Here is a 25,966-nt window from a genome sequence, read left to right as displayed (position 1 = left end):
TGTTTGTTTATGTACCACATCGTGGTAGTATTGTCCGTCAGGACCTGTACCGACTGACCACGAAGGGATGGGAGGAAGGCCTTGAGAGCCAGACGTACAGCCCGTAACTCTAACAGATTGATATGAAACATCTGTTCCTCTGGAGACCAAAGTCCTTTGATCTCCAGATCCCCCAGATGAGCTCCCCACCCTAGAGTGGAAGCATCCGTTATGACCGTGGCCACTGGTGGCGACTGCGCGAACGGCTTTCCTTGTGAAAGATTGTTGCTCGCAATCCACCACTTCAAGTCCACAGCAGCATCTCTGGAGATCTTGACCGCACCTTCTAGATCTCCCTTGTGTTGAGACCACTGCCTTTGGAGGCACCACTGAAGAGCCCTCATGTGCCAGCGAGCATGCGTGACCAACAGTATGCAGGAGGCAAACAGACCGAGCAAACGAAGGACCTTGAGGACTGGAACTACCGCTCCATTTCGAAACATTGGAACCAATTCCTGAATATCTTGAACTAGCTGAGGCGGAGGAAAGGCTCGATTCAATGTTGTATCCAGTACTGCCCCTATGAACAGGAGGCGCTGAGAGGGCTCCAGGTGAGATTTGGGCATGTTCACCGAAAAGCCCAGGTCGAACAACAACTGGGTTGTTGACTGCAGATGATACGACACAAGCTCCGGGGACTTGGCTTTGATCAACCAGTCGTCCAAGTAAGGGAATACTGCTATCCCCTTCCTTCTGAGCTCTGCCGCAACCACTGACATCACCTTCGTGAAGACTCGAGGTGCTGAAGTAAGACCAAACGGGAGGACCGCAAACGGATAGTGCTGCGACCCTACCACAAACCGGAGATACTTCCTGTGCGACTTGAGTATCGGGATATGAAAATAAGCATCCTGCAAGTCGACAGACACCATCCAATCTTCTTTGTTCAACGCCAAAAGCACCTGTGCTAGGGTCAGCATCTTGAACTTTTCCTGATTGAGGAACCAATTCAAGATCCTCAGATCGAGGATCGGTCTCAACCGACCATCTTTCTTGGGAATCAGGAAGTACCTTGAGTAACAACCTTGACCCCTTTCCTGCTCTGGAACCAACTCCACCGCGCCCTTTGAAAGGAGGACTTGAACCTCCTCTTCTAGCAACAGGAGGTGTTCTTCTGAACAATAAGATGGGCGGGGCGGGAGGGGGGGCGGGAACTCCCGAAAGGGAAGGGTGTAGCCTTTCTCCACAATACTGATAACCCAAGTGTCCGTTGTAATAGTCTCCCACTTGTGGAGAAAATGCCGTAATCTTCCCCCTACAGGAGAGGAGTGAGTGGGAAATGGTGGAAGCCTAAGGCTGCTTTCCCTGCTGCACCCCTCCAGAGGACGAGGAAGAGGCAGAGTGCTGTTGAGAGGCTCCTCTGGTGCGGGCCCTACCTCTCCCTCTAAATGATCTATAGGGGTGAGAAGAGGCAGGTTGCTGGAACCTCCCCCGAAAGGAAGAGGAGGAAGAGCCACGCCCAAATCCACGAAACCTCCTGAAAAACCTGGAAGAGGCAGAAGAAGAAGGAGCTTGCAGCCCTAACGATTTGGCTGTGGCCCTGCTCTCTTTAAATCGCTCCAAGGCCGAATCTGCCTTTGCTCCAAACAGTTTGTCCCCATCAAACGGGAGGTCTAATAGGGTCGACTGTACAGCCGCAGAAAACCCTGAATTACGGAGCCAGGCCTGTCTCCTTGCCACCACAGCCGTGCCCATCGCCCTAGCCACCGAGTCGGTCGTGTCCAGCCCAGACTGGATAATCTGGGTTGCAGCAGCCTGGGCGTCTGAGACAACATCCAAGAGTCCCTGGGGAAGCTCCGTAAAAGAAGATGAAATATCATCCATAAGAGCATGGATATATCTCCCCAGAATGCAAGTTGCGTTGGTGGCCTTCAACGCCAAACTGCAAGAAGAAAATATTTTCTTGGATTGCGCATCCAGTTTTTTGGAGTCCCTGTCTCCTGGTACCGTCGGGAAAGATCCAGGCGCTGATTTTGATGAACAGGAGGCTTGCACCACCAAGCTCTCCGGCGTAGGGTGTCTTGAAAGAAAGCCAGGGTCAGATGGTGCAGCCCGATATCTCCTGGCCACAGCCCTATGAACTGCTGAGGAAGATACAGGCTTCTTCCACACCTCCAACACCGGATCAAGCAAAGCCTCATTAAACGGCAAGAGAGGCTCCGCTGCAGCAGAGGCCGGATGCAGCACCTCCGTCAACAAATTCTGCTTCGCCTCTGCCACCGGCAAAGGCAGGTCCAGAAAGTTAGCCGCCTTCCTCACCACCGCGTGAAAGGTAGCAGCCTCCTCCGTATACTCCCCTGGAGATGAAAGGTCCCACTCGGGGGAAGTATCCAGCCCACTGGCCGTATCCAGACCATGCAGTCCATCACCAGAGTCCTCAACCTCTCCTTCCTCCAGGACTCGCTGGTACTCCTGCTCTTCCAACAGACGGAGAGCACGCCTCCTTGAATGTAGTCTCTGCTCAATACGCGGAGTCGACATGGCCTCTGCCGAAGTCGAAGATCGGCGCCGATCTCCAGAAGCATCAGACGCCGCATCCAGCGCCACAGGTAGCTTCGGCGCCGATGAAGGAGCAGGACAAAGAGATCTTGGAGCCGATGGACCCACCGGAGTCACAGGACGAAATCCCGACGTCAACGGGATGGAAACCTCCGGAGCCAATCCCTCTGAAGCCACCGGAGCGGCCACCGGCGCCGACACCGAGCCCACATTCCCAAAAGGGAGAAAGGGCATAAAGGGTGCCGGCCGAAGAGGCGCACGATCACCCAATGAAAAGGCCAAAGGCCCCGAAGGACCAGCCGGAGCACCTTCTGGAGCCATATGCTGAAAGATGGTATACATCGCATTCAGAAATGCGGTACTATCGGCTCCAGGGGCTGGAAAAGCCGGATACTGAGGTGCCTGGATCGAAGGCGACCCCGACCTCGACGACGCCGGAGACATCACCAGAGGCTGCATCACCTCAACCACAGACGCTTGTCCAGGCGAAGTCGGTGATGCCGGAGAGGGCAACGGCGTCGATGGATGCGGCGTGACCGTTGGACTGACCTCCCAAGTCCTCCGACGCCGAGCCGAAGGCGACCTCGAACGAGTCTCCTTGCTTGAATGACGCCGTGAATCTCTACGGCGCCGGGAGTCTCGATGACGCCGATGAGACCTTGGCGAGGAAGACTTTTTGTGATGTTTTTCCTTTCTCTTCGACTTCGCCGGGAATAATTTAGCCTCACGTTCCTTGAGGGCCTTCGGATTCATGTGCTGACATGAATCGCAAGTCACAACGTCGTGGTCGGAGCTCAAACACCAGAGACAGTCGGAGTGAGGATCTGTAACGGACATCTTGACCCCACACTCTTGACAGGGCTTGAAACCCGACTTTCTCTGAGACATTGTTACCGCAGAGAAGAACTACGCAGCAGAAAACACACTGTAACCACTAAAGTAACAGTAGCTCCCTCGAAGATAACCGTTTCGAATGCACGGAAAAAAGGGAACTGACGTCGGCACGTCGTCGAGGACCTCTTATTGCCTGTATGACGTCAGACGGCGTCGCGTGGGCTAGAGTGACGTCCTCTTCGACGTGCAGAGACTAGGAAGAAGATTTCCGTCGAATGCTGGCGCCATGGGAGTATTCATTAGGTGAGGAATCCACAGGTAGTTGTATCCATCAGAAATGATTGCTTTCGCTTCCTCTAGTTGCACCTCGTCTGCAGTGTCGTCCAGAGGTGATGGCCTCAATGGATACGTGTCAATCCCTTCCTATGGGGAATCAATGTTGACATCCCGCCACTGAGTCTTGATATATTCTGGCCATTTTGTTTTCTGGAACATGCCCATGGTCTCAAGATAATCTTCCTTGAATAATAACTCGTGTTACTCCTCCTCCTCTTGTGGCTCTGGTGTCACAGGGGGTTATAGTTCTTCAGTGTCTCATTGTTAATTTTCTGTTTTTCCGTCAAATTTTTTGGCAGAATTTGAAACTGTCAAAGGGACACGTCAAACTGTTAACTGATCATAGAGCCATCCAGCGGGGGGTTCTCCAAGGATGTCTCCTTGCGGCAACTCTTTTTTACTTTATTAATGAGGTGGTGCATGTTGTGTCCTCTTGTCAAAATTCTGCTCTCTCCCTTAATGTGAAAAAAAATTCCCATATTACTTTTCGCAGACGACTCCCTTCTCATCTCTAAAACCCCTATGGGTCTTCAGATCCTTGTTGATAGGTTTAATGCTTTCTGTGAAGACCATGGCCTGGAACTTAATGCCAGTAAAACTAAACTGATGGTACTCAGTTCAGGACCAGTTAGGAGATGTACTATTACTTTAAATGGGGCTCCCTCAAGTAAGGTTTGCTGAATAGATTATTTGGGAGTAAGAATTACAAATAACAAGCACTGGGAGGACCAGATTAGTAAGTCTCTCACTTCTTCAGCACAGGTCAGGCGCCATTCTGCGCTTCTACAATAGCACTGCCATGAAAGCTGTTTCCCCGTCTATTAAGATCTATTTGTCAAAAGCGCAGAACAAATTGTCTGAGGTCGAAAATCATTTTGCCAGAGCTCTACTTGCATGTCCACGTAGTACACCCCTCACTCCGGCCTTTTTGGATCTCAGGCTTAACAGCATCTCTGATGTGATAGCCTTGAGACCCTTACTCTTCTGGGTAAAGATCTGGACCACATCAGAGCTTGCTGTCTATAGGGACTCCCTTTTAGACATTCTAAATAGACCCAATGCAGTCCCCATCCCTTGGCTCAAGTTTGTGTCTAAATGGTTTCATACCTTGGGACTTTGGAAATATTGGGAGTATCCTCAGAATTTGGGAAGAGCTCAGAAACAATTTATGAAATCTGTTTATTGGTCTTATGTCAGAAATAATTATTCCCTATGTACATCACACGGACGATTGACCCCTCAATTCCTTGATTTTAAATGGTATCCCCAGTTTGAATCTTACTTAGATTTTATCCCTGATCTATTGGGTAAGAGCCTGTTTGCTCCTTTTAGATTCGGGTGCTTACCGTTAATGTCTTTAATCGGTAGTAGGGGACCACTACCGACATCCGATCTATGTCCTGGCTGTAATCATGTTTCCGAATCTGTTGCCCATTTTATGTTTTTTTGTCCAGCGTATGCACTTCCCCGGCGTAAATGGGTACGTCCAGTTTGCCAGAATATTTATATAAGACAATGCAGTGTCGCCCTTAGGATATTGAGGAGCGATACTTCACTTGTCTTAACTTGTGCGGTTAGTAAGTTCCTTGTGGTTGAATGGCACATACGTACCTGCCTTTTAAAATCTTATCAAATTAGTGATTGATGTTTTTGAGTTTATCTATTTATTTATTATGTATATAATTTTTGGATTACTGTGGTTTTTATGCTTTGGTGGTTACTTATGACCGAATAAAGCTTGTGTTGATTGACTGACACGTCAAACTCCTTCTGTAATATCGCAGCCATTTCAGCCTTGAGACATTTTTCTTTTGAATTCAGCAGCTCTGTCTTTGCCATAGAGAATAGGTGTCGATTTCCACTTAGTCACGGAGGCCTCTTTACATCGCGGTATCAGTCAACCCTTTTTTCGGCACCTCCTGACTTCATTCAAGTTTCAAAGTCATAGTCTTTTTGGCTGTGCGCTAACCTGCAGTGTCCTTGCTGTGGGTCCCGAGGTGTTCTTTCAATTTGTTTACCTTCAATGTGTTAGATTTTTGAGGCTGAGGCAGCCCTTTGTGATTTTGAGTCTGTTGTTTGAGACTCTGTCCCAGTTCGTTTTTTCTGTGTTACCTGGTCTTATTTCTCATTGTGCTTAAGCTGCCCCTTCGATGTCAATCCTCATCTGGGCGTCAGAGCCTTCACCTTTGGCCACTTCGGTGATGCAGTCTTCCTCCATGCTCGGCATCCCCAAGTATCTAAGTGATGGGGTCTCTTTCTGCCCCTGCATAGCGTAGGGCATGGCGTAGTATCTTGCATTTGTGCCTCTTGCCTTTAAAATCTTCAGCTTGAAGTCTGTACAGGCGTCAGAGTAAACGCTCTTGTGGCCCAGCGGAAGGAAATGGTTGCACACTTGATGGCTGTCTTTTGTGCAAAGTTATGTTGCCACCTTGGGAAGAAATGCAATGGGTTATTCTCCACATCACACAGAACAGAGGGCTCCTTGCCCAGGCATTCTACAGTTCACCTTTTGCTTGTAAACGCTACCAATTCTTATTCTGCACCTTTTTTCAGTGGACTTCTTTAGTACTTCTTGATGAACTTTCTTCCAAAGTTCTTCTTTGTAGTTTGGAGAGCCTTCACCTATGCTTCCAGACCCAACGGCAGAAAAAAATAATTTGAGGATGGTGACCATGTGTGGAAACTTCTGGAAAGGTTGTAGGACATCAGGGGCTGCTGGGTTAGGTACCAAATGGTCCCCCGCTGGAGTACCCCGCACAAAAATACATAAAAAGAAGTACTCCTAGTAAAGTGTAGTATTGGTGGAAAAATATACATCGTGTGAATCCAGAAAAGATTCTCGCTGCAAAACTAGAGTTTGTTGTAAAGATGATTGGAATCCATCAATGCCCACAGGTTTCTTGATTGTGTCATGACTCTGATAAAAGTGCCCCTAAACTGTAAGGCCTCATTGTCCTTTTCTTTTCACAAATCTGTTTATTAAATTTTTCCTTAGAACAGTATGTGGAAACCAAATAAAAGTCAAGCAAACATCTACGGAAAGTTTTGGAAAACTGTGCATAAAACATTACATAGTTTCTATAATATGTCCGTTGTAGACAGGGGGCATTGATATTTGTTGAGTAACAGGAAAATTAACAATAATGTGAGTTGGGGGAGGGGAGGAACAAGGGGGAAAAAAACGAAACACCCATCAGAACTAAAGTGAATTGTAATGGCTCCACAAGGGACTACAGATCTTCTGTTTTTCAGCACAACCCCTTGTTTTGTAGATCTTTACTTTAGCTTTCAAACAGTGATCCATTCAAAGGCACTATTCGACCAATGTTGTGGCTCCTCCCTGCCCCTCCACCTCTGTGCTATGGCAATCAGCAACCTTAAACCTATTAACATAGGGCTCCTACTAGTCCCGCCCAACTGTCAATAATTGCAGTTAAGGTTGTTTTTATCTCAGGGGTGACAAGGTATTCCTCTATCATTGCAAGGGTCTGCTTGCTCACATCCCAGTAATGAGCAATAGCTGTACATTTCCATATTGTGTACACTAAGGTACGGACTGCAGTGCTACATCTAAGACAGCCAGGGGCTTTGCCCATTCGCCACAACCTAGACATGTGGAAGTACACTCTGTGGAAGTGTTTGCACTGAATTAATTGCAGGTGTGTGAAGATAACCAAAACCCATAAGGCTATCTTTGCTTCAGTCCACTTCCTTCCCCAACTTCACCCATGCTCCTCTCCCACCTCTTCCACAGGGCAGTGTAGATGCCAAGAGATTTCTTTATCAGATTTGTAAATCATGGACAAACCCTTGCCACCCAACTTTCCAAACGTAATCTTAGCATCCATAGAACTAAATTGGGGAACCTGTGTCAATATAAACTTAAATAAATGTACCCATGACCACTGCAAGGCAGATTTGTAGATATCGGAAAAACTGTTTGCACAGCATAAATTCAGTGAACTGGTTAATTTTGAAGGTTAGTCAAAGTCCCACGCCTGGAAACCTTTCATCTTGGTGGCATGTTAGTCAAGAGCCGCACCAAAGCGGTGTCTCACTAGTAAAAGTTATGTGCCACTTACTGCGTTACAGTGTGTTGTGCCAGCTTGTATTGGGAGTTTAATTACACAGGCGAGAGCATGGGAAATCACTGAGCCACAAAGGAGAGTGTATACTCTGTGTGACTCCACTAAATCTAGCCTGACCACAGAGTTGTCTCTGTCACCAATTAAGTAATTCAAAGAGTTCACTGTGATGACCAACAATACATTGTACGTCAGGCTTTCCCAATAACCCCTCGTATGGAATTGCATGCATTTCGATAACACTTCAGGAGCAGCACCTACCAAAGCAATCTTCTGATCGAGCACTATAAATTCAAGAAGATTGGGAGGAGAGGCCGGAGGAAACAGAAAATTCTGTACGCTGTACGGGAACTGAGATGGTGACATCATTTAAAAGAGTACACTATGCCCCATAATGGAAAGAGGATGCTCAACTATCCAGGTGATGCTTAGTGGGTCTGAGCAATAGGACTATGTTTCTGTCACACCATCTGAATTTTGTCATCAAGAGCCCCAGGTATTTGAATTCTACATCAGCCACCTTAATACTGGTGTGTTTGAAGCACTATGAAAGGGCCTCTAATTTATGCCAGTTGACCACAAGGCCTGAAGCATCACAGAACATTCTCAATATGGGAGTAATCCTGGGGAGGGAGCATTTGGGTTGTTGTTTATACAGCAGTAAGTCATCTGCATACAAGGATAGTCTGGCTTCATGCCCATTTCACCAGCTGAGACCCTGAAGCTGCACATTACAACCATCTTGCAAGGGTTTGATCATCAGCATTCACAAGAGTGGGGATAATAGACAGCCCTGCCTCAATAGCAAATGGCAAGTTTCATTGATCCTCACCTGGGACCCGGGGAGATGAGTATAGTGTTGTCACATAGCTGCAAAACAGGGGGCAAAGGTCATCTTCGAGAGTATTTAAAGCAAAAGGGCCAATTTACAGTGAAAAAAGCCTTTTCTAAATCTATTCCTACCAAAGCCCTTCCCTGTAGAGCCTATTTCTTCGGACCGGCATCCAGTGGAGGCATCTGTTAGGTATCGAAGTCAGGCATAAAGCCACTCTGATTGATGTAGATGAGGGTTCGGATTACTTCGGCCAATCTAGTTGCTAAGATTTTGGCTAGCAGTTTTACTCGTGTTAAGCAGCAAAACTGGCCAGTAAGAGCCACAATAGTCAAGACAGCAGCAAGCTTTCTCTCCCGCACCTCAAATTCATGTTCTTCAGTGTAAGGAAATGCCTCCTTGGCATGGTTACCCCCTGACATTTTGCCTTTGCTGATGCCAAGTTATGATTTGAAAGTGTGCTAGGACCCTGCTAACCAGGCCCCAGCACCAGTGTTCCTTCCCTAAACTGTAGCTTTGTCGCCACAATTGCCACAACCCTGGCACCCAGGTAAGTCCCTTGTAACTGGTACCCCTGGTACCAAGGGCCCTGATGCCGGGGAAGGTCTCTAAGGGCTCTTCACAGCTTGTGTGTGCTGGTGGGGAGAAAATGACTAAGTCGACATGGCACTCCCCTCAGAGTGCCATGCCAACCTCACACTGCCTGTGGCATAGTTAAGTCACCCCTCTAGCAGGCCTTACAGCCCTAAGGCAGGGTGCACTATACCACAGGTGAGGGCATATGTGCATGAGCACTATGCCCCTACAGTGTCTAAGCAAAACCTTAGACATTGTAAGTGCAGGGTACCCATAAGAGTATAGTGGCTACACTGAAAACTGGGAAGTTTGGTATCAAGCTGCTCAGCACAATAAATGCACACTGATGCCAGTCTGTAATTTATTGTAAAATACAACCAGAGGGCATCTTAGAGATGCCCCCTGAATACATACCCGACTTCTAGGGTAGGCTGACCAGTTCCTGCCAGCCTGCCACACACCATACATGTTGCTGCCACATGGGGAGAGTGCCTTTGTCACTCTGTGGCCAGGAACAAAGCCTGTACTGGGTGGAGGTGCTTCTCACCTCCCCCTGCAGGAACTGTAACACCTGGCGGTGAGCCTCAAAGGCTCACCCCTTTTGTTGCAGCGCCCCAGGGCATCCCAGCTAGTGGAGATGACCGCCCCTCCGGCCACTGCCCCCACTTTTGGCGGCAAGGCTGGAGGAGATAATGGGAAAAACAAGGAGGAGTCACCCACCAGTCAGGACAGCCCCTAAGGTGTCCTGAACTGAGGTGACCCCTGCCTTGAGAAATCCTCCATCTTGAGTTTGGAGGATTCCACCAATGGGATTAGGGATGTGCCCCCTCCCCACAGGGACCCGACGCCTGGAACCAACACTGCACCGCAGCCCCCAGGACCTGAAGGAACTTAACTTCAGTGCAAGAGCGACCCAGAGGCGACCCTCTGCTTAGCCCAGGTGGTGGCTGTCCCGAGAAGCCCCTTCTGTGCCTGCCTGCAACGCTAGAGTAACCCCCCCACCCCCCCAACCCGGTCCCTCCATTGTTTTCAATCTGAAACCAGACGCCTGCTTTGCTCACTGCACCCAGCCGCCCCTGTGCCGCTGAGGGTGTACTATTTGTGCTGGCTTGTGTCCCCCCCCCCCCCCCCCCCCCCATGCCCTACAAAAAAAAACTGGTCTGCCCTCCGAAGACACGGGTACTTACCTGCTGGCAGACTGGAACCGGGGCACCCCCTTCTCCATTGAAGCATGTGTGTTTTGGGACTTTGACCTCTGCACCTGACCTGCCCTGAGCTGCTGGTGTGGTAACTTTGGGGTTGCCTTGAACCAACGGTGGGCTGCCTATGCCCCAAACTTGAGACTTGTAGGTGTTTTACTTACCTTCAAAACTAACCTTTACTTTTCTCCCCCAGGAACTGTTGATTTTTGCACTGTCTACTTTGAAAATAGCTTATTGCCATTTTTACAAAAACTGTACAAGATATTGTTTTCATTCAAAGTTCCTAAAGTATCTAAGTGAAGTACCTTACATTTAAGGTATTAACTGTAAATCTTCAACCTGTGGTTCTTAAAATAAACTAAGAAAAGGTTTTTCAATATAAAAAACCTATTGGCCTGGAATTGTCTCTGAGTGTGTGTTCCTCATTTATTGCCTGTGTGTGTACAACAAATGCTTAACACTACCTCTGATAAGCCTACTGCTCGATCACACTACCACAAAATAGAGTATTAAAATTATCTACTTTTGCCACCATCTTACATCTAAGGGGAACCCTTGGACTCTGTGCACACTATTTCTTATTCTTATTTCATATATATATATATATATAAACTACTACAGACTGCCGGAGAGGTGGGAGGGTGCATGTGAATCTGCAGCTGAACATTCCGCAAACAGATGTACACTGGGTAAGTGACATTTTCCGTTCAACTGCATGTGTAGCTGTAGATACGCATGCTGTGCATTGACTACAAAGCAGTTTGTCCTCCCATAGAAGTGGTGGCTAGCCTCTAGCGAGTTGAAGTTGTTTGAAATAGTGTTCTGAGTACAGCTTGACCTACTGTGGCTTGCGGTGTTGCTAAAACATCTACACAACAGTGTTTAGTAAATGTATGTGGTGTTGACCAAGTAGCTGCTTTACATATTTCAGTCATTGGTATGTTTTCCAAAAAAGCCATTGTAGCACCTTTTTTCCTTGTGGAATGTGCTTTAGGAGTAACAAAGTTGTTTTTTGGCTTTAACGTAGCATGTTTGGATGCATCTTACTATCCATCTTGCTAGTCCTCGTTTTGAAATGGTGTTACCACTATGAGGTTGTTGAAAGGCTACAAACAGCTGTATAGTTTTTCTGAATGGTTTCGTTCTATCTAGATAGTACATTAGTGCTCTTTTAATGTCTAATGTATGTAGAGCTCTTTCTGCCACAGAATCTGGCTGTGGGAAGAAGACTGGTAGTTCCACCGTTTGATTAATATGAAAAGGTGATACCACTTTTGGTAGAAATTTAGGGTTAGTTCGTAGTACAACTTTATGTTTGTGTGCTTCTATGAACGGTTCTTCAATAGTGAAAGCTTGAATTTCACCAACTCTTCGCAAAGACGTAATTGCGACTATGAAGGCAATGTTCCATGTTAAGAACTGCATTTGACATGAGTGCATAGATTCAAATGGTGGGCCCATAAGTCTGGTAAGCATTAGGTGTTCTGGGTGGAATAATGCGTTTTAAGCCTTCCATGAAGGCTTTGATAACACAAACTCTAAATAAAGAGCTGTGCTGTACATTTTGCAAATATGCGGAAATTGCAGTAAGATGCATTTTTATGGAAGAGAATGCTAAATTAGATTTTTGTAAATGAAGTAAATAGCATACAATATTTTGCATTGATGCTCTAAGAAGGGCAATCTGTTTAGACTGACAGTAATAGACAAATCATTTCCATTTGGTAGCATAGCACTGTCTAGTAGTGGGTTTTCTTGCTTGCTTAATTACTTCCATACATTCTGATGGTAGTTGTAAATATCCAAATTCTATTACCTCAGGAGCTAAATCGACAGATTGGGTGTGTTGGGATTTGGGTGCCTGATCTGCTCTTTGTTTTGTGTCAAAAGGTCTGGTCTGTTTGGGAGCTTGGAGTGTGGTACTACTGACCGGTCTAACAATGTTGTGTACCATGGTTGGCGTGCCCACGTTGGTGCTATGAGTATCATATTGAGTGTGTTTTGACGCAATTTGTTGACTAGAAATGGAATGAGTGGGAGAGGGGAGAAAAGCGTAAGCAAATATCCCTGACCAATTGATCCATAGAGCATTGCCCTTGGATAGGGGATGTGGGTGTCTGGATGCAATGTTTTGGCATTTTGCATTTTTCGCTTGTGGCGAACACATCTATGTTTGGTGTTCCCCATTGTTGAAAGTATTTTTGAAGTACTTGAGGGTGAATCTCCCACTCATGAGTTTGTTTATGATTTCTGCTGAGAACATCTGCCAATTGGTTGTGTATCCCTGGAATGTATTGTGCTACCAGGTGAATCTGGCTGTGTATTGCCCATTTCCGAATTTGTTGTGCTAGGAGGGAGAGGTGGGATAAATGTGTCTCTCCCTGCTTGTTTAGGTAATACATGGTGGTAATGTTGTCTGTTTTGATCAGGACATTCTTGTGAGCGAGAAGAGGCTGAAAAGCTTTGAGTGCTAGGAAGACAGCTAACAACGCTCAGTGATTTATGTGTAGCTGTTTGTGTTGGGCATCCCATTGTCCGTGGATGTTGTGATTGTTGAGGTGAGCTTCCCAGCCAATCATGGATGCATCTGTTGTAATTATGGTCTGAGGCACAGGGTCTTGAAATGGCCGCCGTTTGTTTAGATTTGTGGAATTCCACCACTGGAGGGATATGTATGTTTGGCGGTCTATGAACGCTAGATCTTGAAGTTGACCCTGTGCCTGTGACCATTGTTGTGCAAGGCAATGTTGTAAGGGCCGCATGTTTAGTCTTGCATGTGGAACAATTGCAATACATGATGCCATCATTCCTAACATTTTCATGATAAATCTGAGTGTACTGTTGACCTGTCTGTATCTGTGTAATTATATTTTGGAATGCTTGTATTCTCTGCATATTTGGACTTGCTAGCGCTTTTTGAGTATTTAGTATTGCCCCAAATACTGTTGTTTTTGCGCAGGTTGTAGTTGTGACATTTGGTAATTTATTGAGAACCCTAGCGTGTGCAGGGTTTGTATTACATAATGCGCATGGTTTTGACACAGCAAATTACTGTTTGATTTTATCAGCCAATCGTCTAGATATGGAAAGACATGTGTATGTTGTGTTCTTAGGTAGGCTACAGCTTCTGCTAGACACTTTGTGAATACCCTTGGAGCTATTGTTATTCCAAAGGGTAACACTTTGAGCTGATAGTGATTTCCTTGAATGACAAACCTGAGATATTTTCTGTACGCCGGATGGATGGGTATATGAAAATACGCATCCCTGAGGTCTAATGTTGCCATGAAATCGTGTTTTTTAAGTAGTGGGATAACATCCTGGAGAGTTACCATGTAAAAGTGTTCTGACAGGATGTAAAGATTGAGGGTCCTGACATCTAATACTGGCCTTAGTGTGCCATCCTTTTTGGGAATGAGGAAATACAGTGAGTAAACTCCTGTCCCTAATTGATTTTGTGGCACTGGTTCTATTGCTTGTTTGAGTGATAGAGATTTGACTTCTTCCTGTAACAGACCGATGAGTTGTGTGGATAGTTTGTGTGGTTTTGGTGGAATGTTCAGTGGAGTTTGTATCAATTCTAGGCAATAGCCATTGCAGATAATTGATGATACCCAATTGTCTGTGGTAATGTTTTGCCAATTGGTGTGGAACTTTTGCAGTCTCCCTCCCACAGGGGAGGTGTGGAGTGGAAGGGAATGAAAGTCACTGTTCACTGTGTTGTGAGGCTTGTTTAGGTGTTTGATATTTTCCTCTACCTCTGGGGTACTGGCCTCTATATGTGCTCTTAAAACCACCTCGTTGGTATTGAGGTTGGTAGGCCGGTTTTGGCTGCAATGTGGATGCTTCTGAGATTTGAGCCCTAAATCCATCTCTAAACTGGGGTTTCCGAAAGGATCCCCTGTATTGTGTGGTGTATAGTGCACCCATGGCTTTTGCTGTGTCTGAATCTCTAAGCAATTTTTCAATTGCAGGGTCCATCTCTGGGCAGAAAAAGCTTTTTTTTGTTGAATGGCATATTTAACACTGCTTGTTGGATTTCGGGTTTGAACCCGAAGGACCTGAGCCATGCATGCCTCCTGATTGTTATAGTAATGTTGACGCTCCTGGCAGCTGTGTCTACTGAGTCTAGGGCAGACCTATTTTGGTTGTTGGTGATGGCTTGCCCTTCCTCCACTATCTGCTGTGCCCTCTTTTGGTGTTCCTTGGTGAGATACTGAATTATATATTGCATCTCATCCCAATGGGCCCTATCATATCTAGCCAACAACGCTTGTGAGCTGGCTATTCTCCATTGGTTAGCTACCTGGGGTGCCACTCTTCCCTGCAGCATCAAATTTTTGACTCTCTTTGTCTGGTGGGGGTGCATCACCTGACGACTGAGCTTGCCCTCTTCCTGGCAGCGCTTACCACTACTGAGTCTGGAGGGATTTGCTGAGTTATATAGAAAGATCAGAGGGAGGTGGCTTGTATTTTTTCTCTACCCTGGGAGGAGTTATTCTGGTTTTGACAGGCTCAATAAATATTTGATCAGCATGTTTTAGCATGCCCGGTATCATAGGGAGCGACTGGTACGTTGTGTGTGTGGAGGAGTGTGTATTGAACAAAAAAATCATCCTCCCAAAGGTTCAGTGTGCACGGTGACACTATGGTATGCTGCAGCCCAAGTTAGTACTTCATTGTATCCTGTACTATCCTCTGGTGGTGAGGGCTTGGAGGGATAGCAGCCTGGGTCTTTATCGGGAATGGGATCTGGATCATAAAGATCCCATGGGTCTACATTATCTTGTTGGGAGTCAAAGGAATGTGATGGTGACTGCATTGGTGTAGGACTGGTAGGAGGAGAGATATGCAGGTGTGGAAAGTGAGGGGGAGAAAATTGAGGAGGTGGTGGTGGTCTCTTCTTTGTCTTTGGCACTTTAGCTGGAGGCTGTGCAGTGTCCAATTCCTCCTGAAAGGCTAATTTCCTCTTAGGCTTTAGAGGAGGTGCTTTTAAGATTCTGCCAGTTTCTTTATGGATATGAATTCTGGCTTGCCTTTCGTACATTACTTCCAGTATTGGCTGTATTTGGGAGTCCTCCTCAGAAGTTTTATGGCTTTGAGTGTTTTAGAAAGTCCATGCTCCTCAGTGTAATTTGCTCTTTTCGGCTCCAAAGCTGGCTTTTTCGGTTTTAAAATTTTCTACTCGGAAAAGCAGTGTTTGCTTGAGTCGGAGACGGAGCATTTGGTCGACTACGATGGCTTCGGAGTGGCCTTTTTTGGTGCCGAACTGGGGGTTTGGTGACTGGGTGTCTTTCTTTGGGTCGAGCCATGGCCTTCCAGCAGTGGCTTCCTCAAGGCCTTATATTTCGGTTTAGATGGTGCAGGGGCAGGCGTACTCACATGCTGTCCTGTCGTGACCGGTCTGTCCTCCTCGGAGTCAGATCCTTGAACGGAGACTGCGGTCTGCATGATCTCTTTCTCCTAGACGTCGAGCTGTTCGGAGCTTTTTGACGCCATCTCGAGTCTTCATGCTCTTCTGTCCCGAAGTGTCTTATTTTAATCAGAAGGATCGGCAGGCCTCGCAATTTTCTTCCCGATGATATGGGGAAAGACAAAGATTACAGACAAGGTGTTGGTCTGTATAAGGGAATTTGGCGTGGCACCGAGGACATAACCCGAATGGAGTCCAATCTATGCGGCTTCCACGCTGTCGGCCCGACCAGGCCAGAGTTGGGGGCGTGCCCCCAGAAGGGCGAGTAGAGAGGTCTGTTCCGACGGTACCGAAGTATCGATAGAAGATGTAATGCAATCAATACAATACAGTTGAAAAATTAAGCGTTTTCAAAGTTTTCTGAATCAAACTATCGGAGCGAAAGGAAACACGTCCGAACCCAATGGCGGAAAGAAAACAATCTAACATGGAGTCGATGCCCATGCGCAATGGAGCCGAAGAGGACAAGTCACGATCCCGTGACTTGAACACTTAGAAGAAAAACAACTTGTAACACTCCAAGCCCAACACTAGATGGCAGAAGTATATGCACAGCATGTGTATCTGCAGCTACACACGCCATCGAACATATATTTACCCAGTGTACATCTGTCGGTGGCATATAGTGCTGCAGATTCACATGCTGTGCATATTTCGCATTCTAGTGTTGGGCTCGGAGTGTTACAAGTTGTTTTTCTTTGTAGAAGCTTTTTCGAGTCACGAGATCGAGTGACTCCTACTCTCGCACGAGGGTGAAGGAGTGAAGAATTGTGTATGTACACATATAAAGTAAGTAAAGAAGAAGATGTCAATGCAATGTACATAGATATTTACATAGAAAGCACTACAACGGCTACAACCTTCCAGGGAGGACGCATCTGAATCTGCAGCACTACATGCCACAAACAGATGTAAAGTCGGTAAATGACATTTTCTGCTTGATGGCATGTGTAGCTGCACACATGCTGTGCATAAACTGAAAAGGAGTGCTTTCCTAAGTAAGCAGTGGCTAGCTTGTAGAGTTGGAGTTGTTTGAAATAAGTGTTTTAAGCACTGCTTCATCAACATTTGCTTGTTGGCGAGATAGCACATCCACACAGTAGTGTTTAGTAAATGTGGGTGGTGTGGACCATGTGGCTGCTTTACATAGCTTTTAGCTTTAAGATAGCAAGTTTGAATACACTTTACTATCCATCTGGCCAATCCTTGCTTTGATATAGGATTCCTTTTATGAGGCTGTTGAAAAGCCACAAAAAGTTGTTTAGATTTTCTAAAATCTTTTTATCTGTCTATATAATACATGAGAGCTCTTTTGAGATCAAGAGTGTGGCGAGCTCATTCAGCAACTGAATCTGGCTTTGGAAAGAAGGCTGGCAATTCCACTGACTGACTGATGTGAAATGGTGAAACCTCTTTGGGTAGAAAGGTTGGATTTGTTATTAGTACTACTTTATATTAGTGAATTTGGAAGAAGGGTTCTTCTAAAGAAAATGCTTGCATTTCACTTACTCTCCTTAAGGAAGTAATTGTTACCCAGAAAGCAACTTTCCATGAGAGAAATTGAAGAGCGCAAGAATGCATGGGTTAAAATGGTGGACACCTAAGCCTTATGAGCACAACGTCAAGATTCCAAGTAGGAGCTGGTGGATCTATAGGTGAATAACTCTTAAGGCGTTCTATAAAAGCTTTTATGACAGGAATTCTAAACAGAGAAGTATGCTTTCTGTTTTGAAGGTAGGCTGATATTGCTGTTAAATGGATTCTAATACATGAATATGCAAGATTTGCTTTTTGTAAATAAAGAAATAACAGAATATACTGTACCAATGCTTTAATTGGATCAATGCTTTTGGGTTGACAGTAATATACAAAACATTTCCATTTAGCTGCATGGCATTGCCTGGTAGTAGGTTTACGCGATTCTTTTAGAATGTCCATACATTTTGGTGGAAGCTGTAGATATCCAAACTCTGACTTCAGGAGCCAAATCACCAGGTTGAAAATACTGGGATTGGGATGTCAGACTTGACCTTTGTTTTAAGTCAATAGGTCTGGTTTGTTTGGAAGCTTGTGATGTGGTACAGATAGATCCAATAGCGTTGTGTACCAGTGTGGACTTGTCCATGTGGGAGCTATGAGTATCATAGTGAGGGGAAGTGTGATTTTGTGGACTAGAAGAAATAAAGTTACTTACCTGTAACTGTAGTTCTCCAGTATTGGACACTTTCATAGATTCACATGCTTGAATACTTCCCCGTCGTCAAGATGGGAGTCCCCAGTGGAATAAACACCAGGCCTGAAGATGTATGCTCACAATACATGAAGTAGGCCTCAATACAATAACCCATCCTAGCGGTTTTGTAAAACAGATTCAAACTTAAACCAATCAGATTGCCTCACCCCTCTAGAACCTCCTGTGAGGATCTGCCTTCCCTCAGATTTTCCGAGCACAAGTGCTGAAATAACCCAGCACACTGAAAAGAGAGAAGGTGAGCTCCTCCGTGGAGGTGGACGGGCCGCATTTGAATCTATGAAAGTGTCCAATACTGGAGAACTACAGTTACAGGTAAGTAACTTATTTCGTACTCCAGTATTGGAACTTTCATAGATTCATATGCTTGAATAGAGTAGCAAGCAGTAAGTAAAACATTTTCAGTACCAAGAAAATACTGTCTATCCCAATCAATATAAAAAGTGTCATTAGACAGTTACATGCAGAGCAATAAAAACGCTGTAAACACAAATATATATATATATATATGCATATGCACGAAAAGTATATAAGTAACAACCAGAAATTGTGATTTAATCAGAAGCGGATGGAGGGAAACAAACAGCTCACCTTATCTGAACAAATGTCTAAGAACTGATTGACCCACCGCGGCATCATGGAGCAATTCAGCATCCAGGCAGTAGTGCTTTGTGAAGGTGTGTGTTATCTGTCGTGCAGCCATGTGGGGGACGTCTAGAAGGGACACTCCAGAGAAGAGTGCACAAGAAGTAGACACTGCTCGTGTAGAATGTGCATGAACTTTATTGTCCAGCGGTCAACCAGCTTTTTGGTGGCAAAAGGCTATGGCACTAGAAATCCATCTGGAGATGGTTTGTTTAGAGAGAGAGGAAACCCTCTCCTGGGTGCACTAAATGCCACGAACAGCTGACTGGATTTTCTGATTGAGGATGTCCGCTGAAAATAAAGTTTAAGGCATCGCTTGATGTTCAAAGAATGCAGCGATCTTTCTGCCCCTGTCTGGGGCCGCGGAAAGAAAGTCCTGAGGACCAGTGGCTTGTTCATATGCAAATCAGTTGGCACCTTTGGGATAAATTTCGGATTTGTCCGTAGGATGACTGTCGTCTGTAAATCTCATGAAAAGCTTTTGGATGGTAAAGGCTTGAATCTCGCTTACTCTGTGAGCAGATGTCAACGCTAACAGCAGCAATACCTTCCAGGTAAGATACTTAGGGCCTGATTCTAACTTTGGAGGACGGTGTTAAACCGTCCCAAAAGTGGCGGATATACCACCTACCGTATTACGAGTTCCATAGGATATAATGGACTCGTAATACGGTAGGTGGTATATCCGCCACTTTTGGGACGGTTTAACACCGTCCTCCAAAGTTAGAATCAGGCCCTTAATGTCTGATTTATGAATAGGTTCGAATGGCTCCATCAACTGAGTTAGGACTGTATTCAGTTGCCAAGATGGAGGAGGTCGTTTGGCTGAAGGAAAGGATCAGAATAAGCCCTTCATTAACTGCTTTATCAGTCGATGAGACCAGAGAGATGGTCGTCTATATCTGGAGATAGCAGCTAAGTGGACCTTAATGGAAGCATGGGCGAGACCAGACTTCGCCAGGTGGAGAAGGTACGGTAAAACCTGTTCTGGAGCACATGCAAGCGGATGAACACTGTAGGAAGGTGGCTCTGTATGTACTATTTCAAAGTAAGAAATAGCATGCACAGAGTCCAAGGGTTCCCCTTAGAGGTAAGATAGTGGCAAAAAGAGAATTCTAATGCTCTATTTTGTGGTAGTGTGGTCGAGCAGTAGGCTTATCAGATGGTAGTGTTAAGCATTTGTTGTACATACACAGGCAATAAATGAGGAACACACACTCAAAGACAATTCCAGGCCAATAGGTTTTTGTATAGAAAAATATATTTTCTTAGTTTATTTTAAGAACCACAGGTTCAAGATTTACAATCAATACTTTAAATGAAAGTTAATTCACTTAGGTATCATAGGAACTTTGAATCAGCAAAATAGCATGTACAGTTTTCACAAAAATGGCAATAAGCTATTTTAAAACTAGACAGTGCAAATTTCAACAGTTCCTGGTGGAGGTAAGTGTTTGTTAGTTTTGCAGGTAAGTAAACCACCTACAGGGTTCCAAGTTGGGTCCAAGGTAGCCCACAGTTGGGGGTTCAGGGCAACCACAAACTTACCACACCATCAGCTCAGGGCCGGTCAGGTGCAGAGGTCAAAGTGGTGCCCAAAACACACAGGCTTCAATGGAGAAGGGGGTGCCCCGGTTCCAGTCTGCCAGCAGGTAGGTACTCGCGTCTTTGGCGGGCAGACCAGGGGGGTTTTGTAGGGCACCGGGGGGGGACACAAGTCAGCACAAAAAGTACACCCTCAGCGGCACGGGGGGCCGGGTGCAGAGTGCAAACAGGCGTCGGGTTTGCAATGGAGTTCAATGGGAGACCCTGAGGTCTCTTCAGCGAAGCAGGCAGACAAGGGGGGGTGGCTCCTCGGGGTAGCCACCACCTGGGCAAGGGAGAGGGCCACCTGGGGGTCGCTTCTGCACTGGAGGTCGGATCCTTCAGGTCCTGGGGGCTGTAGGTGCAGTGTCTTTACCAGGTGTCTGGTTCTTGGAAGCAGGCAGTCGCGGTCAGGGGGAGCCTCTGGATTCCCTCTGCAGGCGTCGCTGGGGGGGGGGGGGGGCCTCTGGGGAGTCAACTCTGGCTACTGACAGGGTCGCAATCGCCAGGGAGTCCTCCCTGTAGTGTTGTTTCTCTGCAGGTCGAGCCGGGGGCGTCGGGTGCAGAGTGGAAAGTCTCACGCTTCCGGCGGGAAACGTGCAGTCCTTTAAAGTTGGTTTCTTTATTGCAAAGTTGTTTCTTCTTAGGAGCAGAGCCGCTGTCCTCTGGAGTTCTTGGTCCTTTTAGATGCAGGGTAGTCTCTGAGGCTTCAGAGGTCGCTGGACCCTGGGGAACGTGTCGCTGTTGCAGTTTTTCTTGAAGTGGGTTGAAAGGCCGGTAGAGCTGGGACCAAAGCAGTTGGTGTCTCAGTCTTCTCTGCAGGGCTTTCAGGTCAGCAGTCCTCCTTCGTCTTCAGGTTGCAGGAATCTATCTTGCTAGGTTCTGGGAGCCCCTAAATACTCAATTTAGGGATGTGTGTAGGTCTGGGGGTTAGTAGCCAATGGCTACTAGCCCAGAGGGTGGCTACACCCTCTTTGTGCCTCCTCCCGGTGGGGAGGGGGGCACACCCTAATCCTATTGGGGGAATCCTCCATCTGCAAGATGGAGGATTTCTAAAAGTCAGAGTCACCTCAGGACACCTTAGGGACTGTCCTGACTGGCCAGTGACTACTCCTTGTTTTTCTCATTATATCCCCCGGCCTTGCTGCAAAAAGTGGGGCAGTGGCCGGAGGCGGCGGGCATCTCCTCTAGCTGGAGTGCCCTGGGGCGCTGTAACAAAGGGGGTGAGAATTTGAGGCTCACCGCCAGGTGTTACAGTTCCTGCAGGGGGAGGTGAGAAGCACCTCCACCCAGCACAGGCTTTGTTACTAGCCACAGAGTGACAAGGGCACTCTCCCCATGTGGCCAGCAACATGTCTGGTGTGTGGCAGGCTGGCAAAACTAGTCAGCCCACACTGGAAGTCGGGTATGTTTTCAGGGGGCATCTCTAAGATGCCTTCTGGGGTGTATTTCACAATAAAATGTACACTGGCATCAGTGTGCATTTATTGTGCTGAGAAGTTTGATACCAAACTTCCCAGTTTTCAGTGTAGCCATTATGGTGCTGTGGAGTTCGTGTATGATAGACTCCCAGACCATATACTCTTATGGCTACCCTGCACTTACAATGTCTAAGGTTTGGCTTAGACACTGTAGGGGCATAGTGCTCCTGCACCTATGCCCTCACCTATGGTATAGTGCACCCTGCCTTAGGGCTGTAAGGCCTGCTAGAGGGGTGACTATCTATGCCATAGGCAATGTGAGGTTGGCATGGCACCCTGAGGGGAGTGCCATGTCGACTTAGTCATTTTCTCCCCCATCAGCACACACAAGCTGGCAAGCAGTGTGTCTGTGCTGAGTGAGAGGTCCCCAGGGTGGCATAAGACATTCTGCAGATAGATCCAATAGCGTTGTGTACCAGTGTGGACTTGTCCATGTGGGAGCTATGAGTACATTAAAATGGAAGCGGTTTTGTTTATGGTGTTCTGCGAATGGTGTTTGTAAGGAAATGCCTCCCTGGCATGGTTACCCCCTGACTTTTTGCCTTTGCTGATGCTAAGTTTTGATTTGAAAGTGTGCTGAGGCCTGCTAACCAGGACCCAGCACCAGTGTTCTTTCCCTAACCTGTACTTTTGTTTCCATAATTGGCACACCCTGGCATCCAGGTAAGTCCCTTGTAACTGGTACCCCTGTTTTAAAAGTGGACACAGTGCAATTTTCACAGTTCCTGGGGGAGGTAAGTTATTGTTAGTTTTCACAGGTAAGTAAATCACTTACAGGTTTGAGTTTTTGGTCCAAGGTAGCCCACCGTTGGGGGTTTCTGAGCAACCCCAAAGTTACCACACCAGCAGCTCAGGGCCGGTCAGGTGCAGAGGTCAAAGTGGTGCCCAAAACGCATAGGCTTCAATGGAGAAGGGGGTGCCCCGGTTCCAGTCTGCCAGCAGGTAAGTACCCGCGTCTTCGGAGGGCAGTCCAGGGGGGTTTTGTAGGGCACCGGGGGGGACACAAGTCCACACAGAAAGTACACCCTCAGCAGCACGGGGGCGGCCGGGTGCAGTGTGCAAACACGCGTCGGGTTTGTAATAGAAAACAATGGGAGACCAAGGGGTCTCTTCAGCGATGCGGGGGGGGGGGGGTCTCCTCGGGTAGCCACCACCTGGGCAAGGGAGAGGGCCTCCTGGGGGTCACGCCTGCACTGGAGTTCGGATCCTTCAGGTCCTGGGGGCTGCGGGTGCAGTGTCCCTACCAGGCGTCGGGTTCTTAGAAGCAGGCAGTCGCGGTCAGGGGGAGCCTCGGGATTCCATCTGCAGGCGTCGCTGTAGGGGCTCAGGGGGGGACAACTCTGGCTACTCACGGTCTCGCAGTCGCCGGGGAGTCCTCTCTGAAGTGTTTGTTCTCCACAAGTCGAGCCGGGGGCGTCGGGTGCAGAGTGGCAAGTCTCACGCTTCCGGCGGGAAACGCAAGTTGTTTTAAAGTTGCTCCTTTGTTACAAAGTTGCAGTCTTGGGTGAAGAGTGCCGCTGTCCTCGGGAGTTTCTAGTCTTTCTTGAAGCTGGGCAGTCCTCAGAGGATTCAGAGGTCGCTGGTCCCTTGGAAAGCGTCACTGGAGCAGGTTTCTTTGGAAGGCAGGAGACAGGCCGGTAAGTCTGGAGCCAAAGCAGTTGGTGTCTTCTGTTCTTCCTCTGCAGGGGTTTTTCAGCTCAGCAGACCTTCTTCTTCAGGTAAGTTGCAGGAATCTAATTTCTAGGTTCAGGGAGAGCCCTTAAATACTAAATTTTTAAGGGCGTGTTTAGGTCTGGGGGGTTAGTAGCCAATGAGCTAGCCCTGAGGGTGGGTACACCCTCTTTGTGCCTCCTCCCAAGGGGAGGGGGTCACATCCCTAATCCTATTGGGGGAATCCTCCATCTGCAAGATGGAGGATTTCTAAAAGTTAGAGTCACCTCAGCTCAGGACACCTTAGGGGCTGTCCTGACTGGTCAGTGACTCCTCCTTGTTATTCTCATTATTTTCTCCGGCCTTGCCGCCAAAAGTGGGGGCCGGGGCCGGAGGGGGCGGGCAACTCCACTAGCTGGAGTGTCCTGCGGTGCTGTGACAAAGGGGTGAGTCTTTGAGGCTCACCGCCAGGTGTTACAGCTCCTGCCTGGGGGAGGTGTTAGCATCTCCACCCAGTGCAGGCTTTGTTACTGGCCTCAGAGTGACAAAGGCACTCTCCCCATGGGGTCGGCAACATGTCTCTAGTGTGGCAGGCTGCTGGAACCAGTCAGCCTACACAGATAGTCGGTTAAGTTTCAGGGGGCACCTCTAAGGTGCCCTCTGTGGTGTATTTTACAATAAAATGTACACTGGCATCAGTGTGCATTTATTGTGCTGAGAAGTTTGATACCAAACTTCCCAGTTTTCAGTGTAGCCATTATGGTGCTGTGGAGTTCGTGTAAAACAGACTCCCAGACCATATACTCTTATGGCTACCCTGCACTTACAAGGTCTAAGGTTATGATTAGACACTGTAGGGGCACAGTTCTCATGCACTGGTGCCCTCACCTATGGTATAGTGCACCCTGCCTTAGGGCTGTAAGGCCTGCTAGAGGGGTGTCTTAACTATACTGCATAGGCAGTGAGAGGCTGGCATGGCACCCTGAGGGGAGTGCCATGTCGACTTACTCATTTTGTTCTCACTAGCACACACAAGCTGGTAAGCAGTGTGTCTGTGCTGGGTGAGGGGTCTCTAGGGTGGCATAATACATGCTGCAGCCCTTAGAGACCTTCCCTGGCATCAGGGCCCTTGGTACCAGAGGTACCAGTTACAAGGGACTTATCTGGATGCCAGGGTGTGCCAATTGTGGAATCAAAAGTACAGGTTAGGGAAAGAACACTGGTGCTGGGGCCTGGTTAGCAGGCCTCAGCACACTTTCAATTCAAAACATAGCATCAGCAAAGGCAAAAAGTCAGGGGGTAACCATGCCAAGGAGGCATTTCCTTACACCAAGATATACCGGAGCGAGAGGAAACGCGTCCGAACCAGACGGTGGAAAGAAAACCATCTAACACAGGACGGGATGCCCATGAGCAATATCACAGAGAGAAGGAGTCACTCGATCCCGTGACTCTGGGAAGACTTCTTTGAAGAAAAACAACTTGTAACACTCCGAGACTAAAACCAGATTGCAGACTTATGTAAAACATGTGCATCTACAGCTACACATGCCATCAAACATGCTCCAGAAAGTCTTGCAGTTACAGCTGGTGAAAGGTCTCTTCACTTTGAAAAACCATCTCTGCGGAATGCACCAGTTTCTTTAAAATTAGAAAGCAGAGAGAAGTAAATAAGTAAAGATCCATGAGCACAAAAGAAAACACTTAACCAAAAAAGCACAATTCAAATCAGTAATGATCAAAAGTCCTTCCATGGCATCATTGGGGGACCTTTAACATACTGTTGAAAATGTGTCATCACAAGATGGAAATGGGGCTAGTTGGATGGAAGGTTACAAAGCTCAATTAGAATTATTAAGCAGCCTAACAATAAACAACATTTGCTCAAGAGACTCGTGTGAATAAAGACATTTTCAAAGCTTAAGTCAAAGTCTTCTTATACTATCTGAGCCAACATTTGGCAAGGGGCTGTTGCATGCTACGAACGAAGAGAATAGAATATTTCACTGTTTTATCTTAAAATCTCCAGTGACATGATCTTCAAAATTACAAACACTTTGCTACACACAAAACGTTTAAAACCAGTCCTGGTAGGAAACTTTATGAATAAGGGTGGATTTCATTCTCAGTTTGCAAAAAATATTTTAGTATAACACACAATTGTATTTTTTAAATTGTGTAGATGTGTTGGTTTTACCTGTTGGCCCTGCGGACTTTGCAAGATTTGTGCTACTGCAGTCAGCGTATCTGAATTGGGCATCTGTGAAGCCCATGGGTCGGACATATTTGCAGAGATGTTCGCTTGTGGGACAGGGGTTACTGGTGTTCCTAACAATATAAAAAAAATATTTAATATGATAGAAGATTAAAATACACTGAACAACGAAAAGTATGTTGAGCATGAACTACATTTCTTAACGGTTCAGACATTTATACATAACGCTTAAACTACCTCTCCAAAAGTCCAAAATTAAAGCTT

General features: G+C 46.8%; 1 protein-coding gene across 3 annotated transcripts in view; it reads right to left on the bottom strand.

Moving 5' to 3' along the window:
• Positions 1 to 25,966, bottom strand: part of SCAF8 (SR-related CTD associated factor 8) — a 1,507,655-nt gene that overhangs the window by 1,332,959 nt on the left and 148,730 nt on the right. For all 3 annotated transcript variants that reach the window (XR_011203719.1, XM_069234634.1, XM_069234635.1), the window contains exon 7: positions 25,685 to 25,815. Coding sequence is in view for 2 of the 3 variants with exons in the window: in XM_069234634.1 (XP_069090735.1) it covers positions 25,685 to 25,815 (131 nt within the window). In the remaining variant the exon portion in view is untranslated. The remainder of the gene's footprint in view (positions 1 to 25,684; positions 25,816 to 25,966) is intronic.

Source organism: Pleurodeles waltl, chromosome 5 (assembly GCF_031143425.1).
Source record: "Pleurodeles waltl isolate 20211129_DDA chromosome 5, aPleWal1.hap1.20221129, whole genome shotgun sequence".
NCBI classification, from domain to species: Eukaryota; Metazoa; Chordata; class Amphibia; order Caudata; family Salamandridae; genus Pleurodeles; species Pleurodeles waltl.
The sequence above is the reverse complement of the archived record's forward strand: the minus strand, read 5'-3'. Positions and strand labels throughout refer to the sequence as shown.